Raw genomic sequence first — 13,647 nt, 5'->3', positions numbered from 1 at the left:
GTGTGCTATTACCAAAATTACCAAGTGACCCTGTCATTGTCCCACAACCCCAACGTTGGAAACCACTGCTTTCAATCACTATTTGATTTTAATAATTCTCATATGCATTACATTACATCATACATTTTTTGCAATTGGCGAAAAAGTCCATTCAAATTTCTGGGAATCCAACGAATGACCTTGGTGCAGTAAGTTTAAATCTCAAACAGTCAAGTTACATGAACATCCATGGAGATAGAGCCCAGATATTCTAATATTCAACACAAATAACCCCCCCCCCCCTAATCCACTGCCAGTCTTACAGCTCTAAAAGATTCCTGTGGATTTCTCTAATGCGTAACCCCTGGCATACGAGCCAGATGTTCTGCTGCTGGATTTTTGACAGCAACACACATAATAACACTTTAAGAGTTTGTGCTTCAGCAACCGTTAAATGGGCGAGACGCTTTGAGGGATGAGATCACTCAGTGAGTTTTTAATATCTAGTAGTGCAAATCTCCGGAGATCTTAGAATATCCTTTAAAACACCACCACCGTTTCACACATAACAAACTGTCATTCTACAGGATTAGCATGCAGACGGCCAATGTTTGCACAGGAAAATAAAGCACATTTTAATATTGGAAATGTTTATGACACATGAACATGCACACATAGCCGGAAAAACCCAGAGAGCTCCAGGTAGAGATGACTATCTGACTGATTCTTTGAAATGTGACAATGGGGAGGGGAAATGTAATACATAACTTCAGCTTTGATTTTATGCCTAACCCAGCCCTGAATGCAAAGGACCCTTCGCTTTGTGAACACACACACACACACACACACACACACACACACACACACACACACACACACACACACACACACACACACACACACACACACACACAAACACACACACACACACAGGTCACTCTGATGGATTACTTTGCTAAGATAAGAGCAATATCGAGCCTGCTTAACATGCTTTTATCTTTATTACCAGGGTGGAGACAAAATCACAGACCCTCCTCCATAAGCTGGAACGTCACAAGTATGTTGAAATATCATTACATAATCACACGCAAGTGGCGTTTTCATTCCGAGCCGACTAAATTAAGAAGAATTTTAATGAAAAGAAACGTCAAGCGGCTGACCTAAGATGTTCGCGAACAGGTAACACAGGAGCTGTTGAGTAACATTTCCCCTGGTATTTAATCACCAGGTTTTTTCCTAATTGAAAATGTTAGATTTCACTCTAGAAAACGACTAGGAGCTTCTAAATCCCCATAACTAAAATGAATGTGATCTCTTAACCATGTAATACTTTAATGGCAGGTCGGCGTAATGCTTTAATGGAGAAAGGCCTCATCCATTTCATTAATCTGACCGCCCTCAATAGATACCATTAAGCTAAAATTAATTTCTAAGAATAATGGCATCTCATAGCGTATTAGAACACAATCAGATCCAGATGTTGACTTTTTTATTTTGCTCCCTCTCAACCCCCCAAATGATTATTTGACTAATGACACAACTTCATTAAATCTACACCTTTTTCCGCAGATCAGCAAACGGCAGACAAACACAAAACCGGAAATCCTCAATCTTTCCTCCAAATGTTTCAGCTTATCAAAAGTAATATCCAACTGTATGGTTGGAGTTTATTTATAAGACCTGCAAGTATTGATTTCAGGATTGAATTGCTAAAAGCACTACACATTCCACAATGGTTCTTTAATAACGCCTCATCTCATATTTATCCTGTGAAAAAAAATGAGATCAATATAGGTGACCTATACTCAGTGGACCGCTTTTATAATCAGATTAAGCATGCTTTTGGACTAGAAAGCAGTTTATTTAGTCACATTATTATGAAAGTAATCTATAGTTCTGTAATATCCTTAATATGCATGACAGGTATTTGGTGCGCACAATTTAATTTTTAAAGTGGTGTCAAGCTCTGTATTTCCAGTTGTCTTTAATGTATGAGTGATTTCATGTATTGTGCCGATTAAAAGTCAATCCATATTAGCTCTGCTGTAGCGAAAAGTGTTTTTTGTTCAGTTGTAAAAAACAGAGTAAGCTTTATAAGGAAAATGGCTTTTTTTAAAGGAAAACTGTGGATGAACTAGTACATCAGAAATACCACTAAAATTAACATTCATTCATTCACTTTCTTTTTGGTTTAGTCCCCTTATTAATCTGGGGTCTCCACAGCGGAATGAACCGCCAACTTATCCAGCACGTATTTAGGCAGCCGATGCCCTTCCAGCCGCAACCCATATCTGGGAAACAACCACATACACTCAATCTCACTCATACACTATGCACAATTTAGTCTACCCAATTCACCTGTACCACATGTCTTTGGACTGTGGGGGGAAACCAGAGCACCCACAGGAAACCCACACAAATGCAAGGAGGACATGCAAACTCCACACAGAAATGCCAACTGACCCAGCCGAGGCTCGAACCAGCGACATTCTTGCTGTGAGGCGACAGCACTACCTACTGCACCACCTCTAAAATTAACATTTGAAACATTAAATATTTAAATTAATTGACTCTAATGAAATATAAGAGAAAAAAAGACCAGCGATGAATTGAATTGAAATATCATTAAATAATCATATGCGAGTGCCGTTTTCATAACGAGGTGACTAAATTAAGGAGATCTTTTGCGAAAATAAACGCCAAACGGCTGACCTAAAATGTTTGCAGACAGGTAACAAGGGAGCTGTAAGAGCCATCATTTGATTTAATATAATTCAAGAGGGTAGATTTGCTCTTGCCATTGGTGGGGACATACAAAGCGCATGCATAAAACAGCACCAATTATTTTTCGTACTTTTAAAATTTAAATTAAGGCTTTAAGCACTTAATAATACAAATAACAATTAATGAAGCATGTTCCATGCTGCAAAAGTTAATTTACATGATTTGACTGCAATCTGGCTTTGAGGAGATATGAATCTAGAGATAAATTAGAGAGACATGACACAAATTAACCATTTCATATTATTGTTCATAATCATTTAGGACAAAATCTAAACTGAATTTAAATTAATTGCACAGCCTTGATTAATATTTCTATGGTGGACTACTAGCACACTTGACTTAAAGTGACTTGCAATTTTCTTTGAAAAGTAGCGCCTTATGTCTCAAATCCAAACAAAACTACAGAAAAAGGCCCAGCCAATCACACTGTCCTTGTTTTTGGGGAGAGGAAGGACCCAAAAAGGGAACATAATTTAACTCTTTCTCCACACCCAGGTTACTAAGGGTTGAGGGAGCTTTATTTTATATTAAAGATGATTAAATTGGTGGTGCATATGGACATTTTAGTAATTGGTTGGGACACGTCCCCTCAGTACATGCCAATTCTACTCTTAACATAATTTATTAATATTGCTGTAATTCATGTTTACACAGTTATATTGTATACATTTGTTGATTTCACCTCTTCTCTTATGTTTGTAATGGTTTGCTCTGCACTTATTAGACTTCATTGACAAAACTTTTTTTTGTCTCACGTTAGATAATAAATTTGAACACGATCATGCTAAACTATTTTCAACTAAAGATTGGTTGTTTTAAGGCCTCTAAATATACCTCATATATCTTTTCAAACAGGCCGAATAAAAGAAGAGAAATGAAGACTGCCGACCAAGGAACCTGTAAATTAAGACGTCCTTTGACAGAGCTTGATAATGTGGCAGCCTAGATATGCAGCCTAATTAGGATGCAACCTTCTAGACGAGAAGCACCCTGACAGTCACCTCACCAGCATGCTATACCTTTTTACATGCGGAAAAACTATCATCACACATATTGCATATTAAATAAATGTTTTAGTTTAACTTAAAGAGATTGTTAATGTACTAATGTTTTACAGTCAAATCAATAACAAATATTATTTAAAAATAATTACACAATTGTTCTTCCAATGTTATATACAGTTTAAGCCAAGATTATTAGCCCCCCTTTGAATTTTTTTTCTTTTTAAAATTTTTCCCAAATGATGTTTAACAGAGCAAGGAAATTTTCACAGTATATCTGATAATATTTTTTCTTCTAGAAAAAGTCTTATTAGTTTTATTTAGGCAAGAATAAAAGCAGTTTTTAATTTTTTTAAACCATTTTAAGGTTAAAATTATTAGCCCCTTTAAGCTATATATATATATATATATATATATATATATATATATATATATATATATATATAATTAATAGTATTCAGAACAAACCACTGTTATACAATAACTTGCCTAATTACCCTAACCTGCTTAATTAACCTAATTAACCTAGTTAAGCCTTTAAATGTCACTTTAAGCTGTATTGAAGTGTCTTGAAAAATATCTAGTCAAATACTTTTTACTGTCATCATGGCAAAGATAAAATAAATCAGTTATTAGAAATAAGTTATTAAAACTATTATGTTTAAAATGGTGTTGAAAAAATCTTCTCTCTGTTAAACAGAAATTGGGGGAAAAATAAAGAGTGAATAGTAGTACAATAAGGTTTGCAAAAATTATGTCTTTGATAAACTGTTGATAATCTGTCATGTTAGTACTGCTATTAATCGTTCACTAAGTTGATATGCTAGAATCCTACCTATTGTAACAATTGAAGCTGTTAAATAAAAAAAAATATTTAATAATAATAATAACAATAATAAATGATTTCATAGGGCCACAGAGGTGCCTTTTCAGGAATGCACTGCTCCTTTCAGTGCTGAGGGCAATTCAACAGTTCTGGACATTATGACTCAACTGCAACTTTTCCTGGCCTGACAAGGACAATGTGGAGGACAAATCTGCATGAAAAATGCATGAAAACACTTTATTTAAAATGTGTTTCATTCTGGGCAGACGACAGGTGATTGTGAAACAATTTCAAGTAGGAGACAGAAATTACAAGGTCATGATGAAAAAACAAATTCACAAAAATCAGAGCGCATACTCTTCAAATGTATCTATATATATATAAACTGGAAACAATCACATGTACAACACACGCACACACACACATAATCACAGATATACACACACATACACTTCGGTCATTCATTGTCTTACAGTCTTAATCTCGTGGCTGGATCCCCAACATGATCTCTGCCATGCTGGTCATTTTTGTTTCCTCAAGTGCACTAATAAGACGACTCAGTTTGGCACTCCTGCCCTCTGATTGGATGAAACGTCCCAGCAGTTGATAGGCCTGTTCGTAAAGCCCTTCCCTCTCATACTCATAAGCGAGATTGTCGATAGCAGGGCCTTTCAGTGCACGGCAGTTCTTTTGTAAAGCCCGTCCCACCCGCTTCCAATCCCGTCCCACATGAGCAGCAAACCGCTGCTGGTCGGCAGGAGTCAAAGGCCTATCGTCTGAGAGCACAGAGGAGGATTATGGATATTACATTAGGAATGTACTGGTTGGTGATAACAGAGATACAAATGTAATAATGCTTTTACAAAACTTGTTTAACATGAATGGAAATTCATGTTCTTTTAAAATGCATATCATATGTGCCAATCTGTTTATTTTTTTATTAAAATAATTTTGTATGTCATGTCCTGTTATTTATTTGTTTTTTCTTTGTTTGATTATTTATTTAATTACAATTTATTTTACTGATTATTATAATTTTTGTTATGTTTTCATGTGGGGCTCAGGATTCAAATTATATGAATGATGGATATTATCTTATTATTCAATGACGTTTCTCACATGTTTTGCATTAAAAACTTTTAATAAAAATATATTTGTAAAATAAAAGCCTGTTATAATATTTTTGTTGATAATGTTATTTTGTTAAATGCTATTTAAATTTTGTTTTGTCATAAATTCTTCCTCAAAGTCAGGATAAAAAAACCTTTATCATGACTGGATATCACCGGTTATAAAATGCATGAACAAATGAATTAATTAAACTAAACTTCTGTGTTGAAATATTGTAAGTAAATGGATTTTGAATTGACTCAATACTCAGCAGCAGAAAAAAAAAACTGACTTTAAAGGTGCCACAGAGCACATTGATTCAGTAATTTACATTGTTTTCTAATATCTAATACATAGCAGGCATGTGGCTTAGGTAAATGTAAAAAAGTATCCAGATATAAATGTATATGCTCATTTATAAACACAGCAATTACACCTAGAATGAAAAGCTGGTTTTGACCATATTTGGAATGGTCATGAATATTAATGAGCTCTGGCTCTGAGCTTGTGTCAGTGCCTGACGCTCACACACACACCATGATTTACTTTAAAATACACGTGCAAAATAATAATATTTAGTTGTCAAGAAACATTTTGAATAGATACCTCGTTTTTCTTTTTAATTTTCAATCTGTTTAATTGAAGAAGCCGAGAGGTTTATTTTAGCTAGAGTTAGTAAGTAAATGATATTACCTGAAATTAAAGTTGCTCATGAGTTTTGTTATGGATGAAACAGCGTAATTTAATGTAATTATACTGTCAAAAGAGATGTATTTATAGTGGTATCTTGTAGTTTTAACATATATATAAATATATATAACATATATATATATATATATATATATATATATATATATATATATATTATATATATATATATATATATATATATATATATATATATATATATATATATATATATATATATATATATATATATATATATATGAAAATATAAGCAGCAATTAATATCAATCTCTGCATAAACGGATGAGTATGATTAAGTTTATTATTGGCTTCTTTTCACTTCAGAAAAAAAAAAATCACAGTAAGAGCTCTGTGATATGACACGATGCATAGACATGCATTAAACACTTATATTCAGCAGTCTACATGTGTTTGTTGCAAGATTAGAAACATACACAGCAAATTTGACAATATACAAGTTAAACTATCAAATAAATAAATTTATACTAGGTGATGAGATATTTTACATTACCTAAGAGGACTAAAATTGCATATTTTCAAAATAAGAGTCCCACATACATGGTAAGTATTTGTATTATATTTACTATGTATGTGTGGCTCTTTTAAAAGATATATAAAAATAGACAAACTTAAAAATAAGGGAAAAATATGAAATTGTTGTAATTTCATAAGGAAACATTGGGACAATCAAACGCTGCCTTTGGTGTGCATATTGATAATTCTGTGTGGATAATGGTGCTTTCACCGGGATTTTATACTGATTAACATGAGAACAACGTCGTTTGAGGCTCACAGTATGTCATAAACATTTACTGAACTGTTATTATTCAGTTATGCCTATATCCATATTTTCATTCGATGGCACCTTTACACTAAAAAGACACATCGATTTGTCATTCATTGTGATAACTGTGGATATCCACTGATAATAGTTTTTTGATTAATACTGTGAAGGCCTTAACAATCAAAAGCAGCTTTATTATACGCTGCACAACAGGAACACAATATGAGGCATTTTAACAGACAGAACTCACCAAATACTCTCTTCTGAAAGAGAAAGCAGTTTCTGGGCAGCTCTTGTGGAGGTTGACTGGGAGGTCCGTAGCTGTTCTGCAGCTGCTGCTCCAACTGTGTGACCTCATCATCTCTCAAACGCACAGGCTACAAAACAGCCACCCGTCAATTCAACTAAATGAACTGCATTCATTTAAAACAACTGAGGAATATATATATATACACACACAACCCCAGAAAGTAAAGCTCACCAAGCAGCTGTTTAGCTCAAAGAAAAGAGGTTTAAAGTAGTTCCACTGGGAGCCTCAAAATTATGATTTTCAGAGCAAGACTAGATTGGTGCAGATTTTACCTGTAGATCTGAAGAATTTGACCATAAGAAGATTGTGCCATGAGATTATTTAACCTAAAATCTGAAATCTGTCTCTAAACACATACATTTTTGATTTTTGGTGAGTAAATGTAGAGAGAAAAAGATTTGAAAAGGCTATAAAAGCTAATACTTTCTGTTCTGATGAGGTTATAGACAGCATTTAATATGCTTTATAAAACAAATAGGCTCAGTGCCTTTTAAAGGCAGAAGAGAATGCTGATTTTGTTGTTCAATTGTTGTGAATGTCAATCAAGCCAATGCATCCAATTAAACTCTACAGCACTAATTAAGCTTTTCAGATGCCAACATGTACAGGCGTGACAGTTGTGTGACATTCGCCCATCCTCCAAAACATTGCAATGAATTACTTGCTGCCAAGAGCAATACACATCAATTTAGAAAGCAAATCAGCACATAAGCATTATTGTTTTAACTACTATTAAAGTGCTGTAGGGAAAAAAAGTTAATCAATATTTGCAATACTGCAGATGCCAAATACACCACATTTTGTAACCACTGCAAAAAGAAACCATGTTTCAACATTACAAATGTCTCAGCATCTTGTGTGATTCTGTCCAAAAAAAACAAAAAAAAAAAACATGACAATCAACTGCAATTAACTTATCTTAGATCTACAAAATTGTAGTTTCTTCCAAGAGCTAAAAAATGCCACCCTGGACCACAAAACCAGTCATGAGCGCTTTTTTTTCCAACTTGAGAAGCTGAAAAAATGTGGTTTGTTAGAGGACAACATTTGGTTGAGATACAACTATTTGACAATCTGAAATCTGAGGGTCCAAAAACCTCTAAATACTCACTTAATACTTACTTTAAAGTCTTAACTGAAGCTTTTTTCCTGAGCTGAGCACTTTTTTTTCAGTTGTTGTCAATGAAAGTGTGCTTTTAAACGCCTACAGCATAGCCAGTGTGCACTTTACGCTCAGTGTGGAGTGATCCCTTTCAGAAGAGTGTCGGCTTTTTCAGTGTTTTGGTGGAAAGTGCCCTACAAGAAAGGCTTAGCAGTGCATGTTACTTATCAAAAATAAAGATTTAATATTGCAGCACAGCCAGGTTGCTAGTTCGAGTCCTAGGTGGGCCAGGTGTTATTCCTGTGTGGAGTTTGCATCTTCATACTCTGGTTTTCCCCACAGACATAAGACATGCAGATCAGATGAATTAAATGAACTAAATGTTATGAGTAGTGTATGAGAGTTTCCCAGCACTGAGGATTCACGAGTTTTGAACTCTGTGCTGGTTTGCGGATATATGTGCCAGAGAAATTGGTGTTTCATTTCAACTCCTATTCCAACCCCTGACAAATTAGATTCTAAACATGGGGTGTCAAACTCAGTTCCCGGAGGGCAGCTGCCCTGCACAGTTTAGTTCCAGCCCTGCTTCAACACACTAATGTCGCGGCCACAATAGAGTTTGAGCATGTGAAATTCTGTCGTACGGTGCAGCCGAAAGGGGCACAATTAAACAAGATGATTTCACATTTTAAAAAAATGAGCAATTGGTCCATATTTTACATCTCTGTCCAGAAAGGTCATGTTTTGATTTGTGATTGGTCTCATGCAATCACGTGATGTCAGACAGGTCAGAGTTCACAAAGCTTAAACTCTCCAACGCAGCAAACTGCAAAACTTGTTGAACGAGCTTGCATTTCCAGTCTACCGCATTCGCATGGGTATGAATGGAAGTCTATTGGGTGAAAAGTGCAGTGTGACCACAGCTTTAGCTGTAATTTTCAAACAAGTCTAAAGGACCCAATTAGGTCAGTCAGGTTTGTTTAATTAGGATTGGAACAAATCTGAGCAGAGTTGTGGCCCTCCAGGAACTGTGTTTGACACCTGTGACACCTGTGCCCTAAGCCGAATGAAAATGAGTTTTGATATAGTTAATCTTTACATGATTACATGCGTTTCAGCATATTAAGAGAAAGTGAAGCAGGAGAAAGACTGGGATGGGATCAGGAAAGATACACAAGTCAGGACGGGACTGCTGTTTTAGGATGCCTGCAGCGCTATATGTTGGCCCGCTGTCCACCAGGTTATCAATGCAACAATATTCTAATGATTATTGCCATAAAAAATCTATAATTTTGAAATTGCCAAAAACATACAAGTGTAAAGTAAGATTGCTTTTGTGGTCCAATGTCACAAATGTAAAAGAACATGTCCAATTAACATTATTATTTGTTACACTTGTTGAAGCTGTGAATATTCAATCAAAATCAGCAGACTTCCCAGCACCATTTACACCAATGACACTTGGGTTTAAAACTAAACTTCGCTTAATTATGAATCCTCATGAACTTTAAGGTCAGAAATAGCAGAATAGCAGCCTCTCTGAAGTAGTAGTAAAATGTGATTTATATCTGTTATCTGAGGTGTTATTAGCCACTCATAAATGTTGTCACATACCTGTGATTGGCGAATGTGATCCAAGCAGATCTCTATATCCTGAAGGCTGTGGTCCAACGTATGTACTCCTGCTTTGAGCTGCGTTTCTATTTCAACCCCATCAGGAAGCGCTAGAAGACGTGAGGCATGCTGGGATAGAAACTGAGTGAGTGAACCACATGCGTAGCTCTCCAGGAACCTCTGACAGGGAGGCATAGCCATGAATTTCAGTTCCACCCCAAGGTAGGGATCAGCATCGTGCAGTTTCAGGATTTCATACCCTTCCAGTCCACCAACAGAATCTGGATCAAAGACAGGGGAATTGTACAAGTGCAACACACTGATTTTGATAAATCTACAGTATCTGTATTCTTTGAAATGGTCAACCCAAGGGTCATCCCAAATTCCAATAAACTGAATCCTGGGTTATCTTGCTTCATGTTTAACATTGAACATACTTTAGCAGTGAATAACAATCCTAGGTATTGAAAAAAGGTAAATGATAATGTTTCACACTTTAGTTTAAACTTAATAATTTGGCACTGCATTGCTGGGTTAGCAGTTCAGGAGTGGTACTAAACATAGGTGCCAAACCCTCAAAAAAACACTGCATTATTCACTTATTGTGGAAAGAGTGTTTGTAGACATAATGAATTGGACAAGTGCAGCTCACTGACCGTGAAGAACAATGTACAGCTAAAAGAGGTGTGTAATTATTAGAAATATGAGCAGGGTAATTGTTATAAGTTGTCATTTGGAGGGCTGAATTTAAAACAAAGTTTAATGTAATAAAATGTGTATGTTTAAAGCCAGGTGTGTGTAGTTTCTTGTTTAAGCTAAAGATCTGGGAGCAATGTGAATCATTTGTTAGACTATTGAGGAAAAAATGTTAAATATTTGAAGTTACTATTTATGTATAGCTAAATAAAGCAATATTTGCAGGCTTATGCGCTTCTAGGCAATAATAAATTAAAGGTAATATACAGTTAAATTTTTAAATATTTGGACATTGACACAATTCTAACATTTTTGCCTCTACACACCAACACAATTGATTTGAAATAAAACTAACAAGATGTGCTTTAACTGCATACTGTCAGCTTTAATATGAGCTATAATAATGCTGTAGGAATTAAAACCATTTGCATATGTGCCTCCCACTTGTTAAGGGTCCAGTAATTGGACAATTGGCTTCTAAGCTGTTCCATGGCCAGGTGTGTGTTATTTCCTCATTATCCCAATTACAATGAGCAGATAAAAGGTCCAGAGTTCATTTCTAGTGTGCTGTTTGCATTCGGAATCTTTTAATGACTACGTTTACATGGACATCAGTATTCAAATTATTAACCTTAATCTAATTAAGACAATAATAAGATTAAGGCGTTTACATGAGCTGCTTTTTGAATGTTCCTTTTTATGATCCCGTTTTACATGTTACAGCCCATAATTCGATTAACGTCATTGCGTCACCATGCTATCTGCATTTCCTCTGGAGTTTCATGTAATTTCGGGTGTTTCATTTTTAATTTGTCGACTTAAACTGCAATTTGGCACTTTCATTTTCATTTGGGAACATTTTATGCATGCCCCTGTGACAAACAAGATATTGGATGCAACTATGAACTGCTGGAAGAGTGTTGTTTTAATGGAAGTTCATACCATGCTAAATGGAAGAAAAAAAAAAACTCTGCATTTCATAATGCAGGTGTCTGTGGTCTCCACTGACTCGGTTGTTGCAAAGAGTGTCAAACAGCTGTGTGTGTTTGTGGGTGGACTATTCTGTCGCAAAACGCGGCGAAAGTCCTACATGACAGTAATAGTTCAATTAAGGTGTTGACATGTCTGTACTGCACTTCAATAATACCAATAAGATTGGCATACTCCACATGTCTTAATTTCATTTCTCTTTAGTTCGATTATGACCTTAATCTGATTAAATTAATCAAAATTCACTGTTTATATGGTAGACTCTTAATCAAAGTATTGTCTTGATCACATTAAAATCGCATGATAGGTGTCCATGTAAATGGGGTAAAAAATGGAAACGTCATGATTTTGCCAAGTACGATGTGATCCAGGATTAACATCTATGTTGATCCTGGAACATAATTTTTGTTCAAAAATGTAATCCATAGCTATTCCCTACCCCTAAACCCAACCATAACTGTAAATTATACTCAAAATCAGTAGGGAATAATAGTTGGATAACAGTCATGTAAAGTGCATAAGCCTAAACTTGACACTAAACTGTTAACATATTCCTTTATTTTGATAGGCTGATTGGAATGTTGTTCCAGGATCATCATTGATGTTAATTCAGGAACATGTCCAGTCCTACTTGGTGAAATCAGGTTAGGGTAAAAAAAAGTGCTAACCCTGCTTTATATACCAAGTGTGAAATATTACATGCAGCGTTAAAACCAGTGCTACAACTTAACGTTAAGTGCAGTGGGAAAAGAACTGTATTTTCTGTATATTTTCTATGAAATCTTACCTGATAGGGTGAGTTTAATAACCTTAAACACACTGAATTTCCCTCTTTCATCTTTGTAAAGAGATAAAAAGTTGTGTTCTAGACTGCTACATCCCAAGAAAAGCACAGCACACCCTGACAACGCACGGTCACTGGCATTGCTGTCATTTAACCTCTGTAAATGAAGATGAAAGCATATACACTTTGTTAATTTGCATACAACAACAACATCTGGAGGGACAAAAATGTAAACACTGTACCTTTGTGTCTATACTGTCCATCTTCAGATCAGAATGCTCTCTCAAGTCCTGTGAACATAAACAAATGAGCAGATAAATACAAAGACAAATAAATCATGACATTTAAGTTATTGGAAGAGTTAAATAGGCTAGACAAAACAAACAAACAAACGTTATTTCTGTGTTTTCCCAACAAGTAGCCACTTCCTTTTAAAGCTGTGAGCTTAATGGTCGACAGTGTTATTAAATGGGGTCAGACGGCAGTTGTGATTGTTACAGATATGCGATGCACATGTTTACCGGTAATATGATGGTTCACATTTCAAAACGTTAACTTTTTTATATTTATGAGAGGTAAATCGATAAAAACAACAACAATCGCTCGCTCGAACAAGTCTCGTAGCTTTTATTTTTATACATTTTACGTTACTTCTCACGTGAACTTCTCAAAGTTTAACAAAACACAATTCTGCTTGCCCTTAAATCACATTACAGAAAATATGAATGACGCGTTTTGTTATATATTACATGTTACTTACACAACGATATGATGAACTCTGTCTGAATGATAAGGAGGTCTAAACAGGCCTACAAACTTGAAAGAAGGAAACTTTCCAGTTTCGAGGTGTCGAAGCACTTTCTTGGTTGCTACTAAAACACACCCACTACAATACCCAGGGATCTGATTGGCTAAGAGTCTCACTTATTCTACTGTGATTGGTTAAAAGCTCAGAACTA

The 13,647-nt window shown here is 35.3% G+C and overlaps 1 protein-coding gene across 3 annotated transcripts; it reads right to left on the bottom strand.

The window, feature by feature from the left end:
* Positions 1 to 4,802: 4,802 nt before the first annotated feature.
* tradd (tnfrsf1a-associated via death domain) lies at positions 4,803 to 13,576 on the bottom strand. 3 transcript variants are annotated; one of them, XR_015494918.1, is made up of 6 exons: positions 13,449 to 13,576; positions 12,931 to 12,978; positions 12,692 to 12,845; positions 8,625 to 10,499; positions 7,443 to 8,517; positions 4,803 to 5,366 (listed from the first exon to the last, which is right to left on the bottom strand). XR_015494918.1 is itself a non-coding variant. In XM_087259885.1 (6 exons), exons 2-6 carry the CDS (start codon positions 12,949 to 12,951, stop codon positions 5,068 to 5,070), a joined length of 882 nt encoding a protein of 293 aa, XP_087116011.1. In that variant the 5' UTR covers positions 12,952 to 12,978; positions 13,082 to 13,536; the 3' UTR covers positions 4,803 to 5,067.
* Between the last annotated feature and the right edge of the window lie 71 nt (positions 13,577 to 13,647).

This window comes from Danio rerio, chromosome 7 (genome assembly GCF_052040795.2).
Source record: "Danio rerio strain M-AB ecotype USA chromosome 7, GRCz13ab, whole genome shotgun sequence".
Lineage (NCBI taxonomy): Eukaryota > Metazoa > Chordata > Actinopteri > Cypriniformes > Danionidae > Danio > Danio rerio.
The sequence above is the reverse complement of the archived record's forward strand: the minus strand, read 5'-3'. Positions and strand labels throughout refer to the sequence as shown.